This window comes from Austrofundulus limnaeus, unplaced genomic scaffold (assembly GCF_001266775.1).
Source record: "Austrofundulus limnaeus strain Quisiro unplaced genomic scaffold, Austrofundulus_limnaeus-1.0 Scaffold235, whole genome shotgun sequence".
Taxonomy (NCBI): domain Eukaryota; kingdom Metazoa; phylum Chordata; class Actinopteri; order Cyprinodontiformes; family Rivulidae; genus Austrofundulus; species Austrofundulus limnaeus.
In genome coordinates this window covers 839,066-841,173 of record NW_013952637.1, presented here as the reverse complement: position 1 = coordinate 841,173, position 2,108 = coordinate 839,066, and the positions used below count along the sequence as shown (strand labels likewise).

The 2,108-nt window shown below is 53.9% G+C and overlaps 1 protein-coding gene across 1 annotated transcript; it reads right to left on the bottom strand.

The window, feature by feature from the left end:
• Nucleotides 1-129: 129 nt before the first annotated feature.
• Nucleotides 130-2,108, bottom strand: csgalnact2 (chondroitin sulfate N-acetylgalactosaminyltransferase 2; the record flags this gene model as incomplete). The annotated part of the gene is given in 4 exon segments (XM_014019911.1): nt 130-308; nt 386-487; nt 957-1,173; nt 1,249-2,108. Coding segments are annotated over 4 exon segments (1,153 nt in total), but the record flags the coding sequence as incomplete, so codon positions are not given.

Here is a 2,108-nt window from a genome sequence, read left to right as displayed (position 1 = left end):
AGAAACCGGTGATAAAAATCAGAGAAACCGGTGATAAAAATCAGAGAAACCGGTGATAAAAATCAGAGAAACCGTGATAAAATCAGAGAAACCAGTGATAAAAATCAGAGAAACCAGTGATAAACTTACTGGGAGCAGCATGGAGACGGCAGGTGTTGAGGAACTCCAGTGTAAAATGAATGTCCACATCACAGAAAAACATCAGGACGTCCCCTCTGTCCCATGCGTGGGCTCCGATGTCCAAACCCCGACCACGGGAAAACTCCTCGTACACGGGGATCAGAGTGTAGTTGGAGAAGCTCTCCTCGCTTTGACAGAACACAAATCTGGGTCAACAGAACCACCGGGTCCAAACAGAAACAGGAAGCTGCTTCAGAAGACAAACCTGGACATTTTCTCCAAAGACGACTTCACGTCCTGAAGACCTTCCTGTCCAAAATAAACCACGGTAAGATAAACCCGTCTGTCCTGCTGAACGCACACCTGCCTGAAAACAGAAGGAGAGACTGATGAACGACTGAGAAAACACTGCTGAACAACTGCTGAAACGCTGCTGAAAGACTGAAACAACCGCTGAAAAAAAGTAGCTAAAACAACTGCAGAAAAATGGCTGAATGACTGATAAAAAAAGACTGGGGCAGCTGAAACAGAAATAGTACCCGAGCTAAAAAGAAGCAAAAGACTAAAATCTAAAAGAAGCAAAATGTTAGCTAAAAGTATTGAAATGGAAAAAAAGCTTAGCTAAAAACTAAAGCAGTACATTAGCTAAAAGCAGCTTAAAAAAATGCTGAAGCAACATAATGTTTTATCCAAGAACCGAAGAGATCTTCATGTTTTTATGGGGAAAATATTTTTAAAAATCCCAGCAGCCGTCTCTTAAATGAGCCGAACATTTCGGTTCATGATCAGCTGACGCAGCTGTGACGGGTCACGTCCCGCTCCCGACCCATCCCAACCTGAAGTTGTGTAAGAACTGCAAGAAGGTTTCGACCCGGCCCGCCAGAGGAACGATGATGTTGACGATCATCCCTGACGTGTCCACAGACGAGCTGCGGACCTTCATGATGGGCCCGAACGGTCTGAAGAGCGTGACGTGACGGAAGCTGCTGGACTCCTCCTGGGCGAAGAAGAGCTCGTACAGCGTCCCTTTGTCTCGCTCCGTCCGGTACAGTCCTGCCCAACGGGAAGATCAGAAACAGATTTAGACGGAAGGTTCTACCACGGTTCTGATGGCGGTTTGGGTCGGACCTTCTGTGAAGTGACCGTCGGTGTACGTCTGCCGCTGCATGGGAACGTCGTCCTCCACGCCGTCCTCCTCGTCGGGGTTGTTGATGATGTCCAGCGCCGCCTCCAGGACCTCCACCAGCTCGTCCCTGCGGTCTTTGCGGACCGGTTTCTCCTCCGGGTGCCGGGTCAGGCCCATCTCCAGCTGGTACACCTTGGAGGAGGTGAAGCTCTGGAAGGGAACCAGGGCGTACTCGCTGGGCAGGCGGGCCCCCGTGTTCACCTCGGCCTTGTCGATCTGGGAGTGCAGGTACTCCAGCAGGTCTCCGGGCTCCTGGTCCTTGTTCTCCCCCAGACCCTGGACCCCCGGGGGCTCCTTCCTGTCCTGCATCAGCTTCAGCTTCTCGCTCATCTCCTGCAGCTCCTGCTTCAGCTGAGCGATCTGCCGCTTCAGGCTGGAGGCGCGGCTCAGGTGGCGCTCCTCGTGCTCCTGCAGCAGGGCCTGGTAGTACTCCTTCCCGTAGGCCTCCCCTGCCGGGCCGGGCCGGACCAGGCCCACGTCTGCGGGCGGCGTGCACTCCAGCAGGTACGCAAACAGCAGCAGCACCAGCAGCAGGAACAGGCCCAGGAAGAGCCAGCGGACCCGACCCTGGAGAGACAACAAGCCCCGCCTGGGCATCACGTCCCGGGACCTGCTACAGCCGAGTCCAGGTCCGACTCACATGGTGTCCGTGCTGAAGGTCTGCCATGTCCACGTGCATCAACGGCTGAGGCTGGTTCTGTTGGTCCCAGTCCAGATCACTGTGGTCCCAGTCCAGATCACTGTGGTCCCAGTCCAGATCACTGTGGTCCCAGTCCAGATCACTGTGGTCCCAGTCCAGATC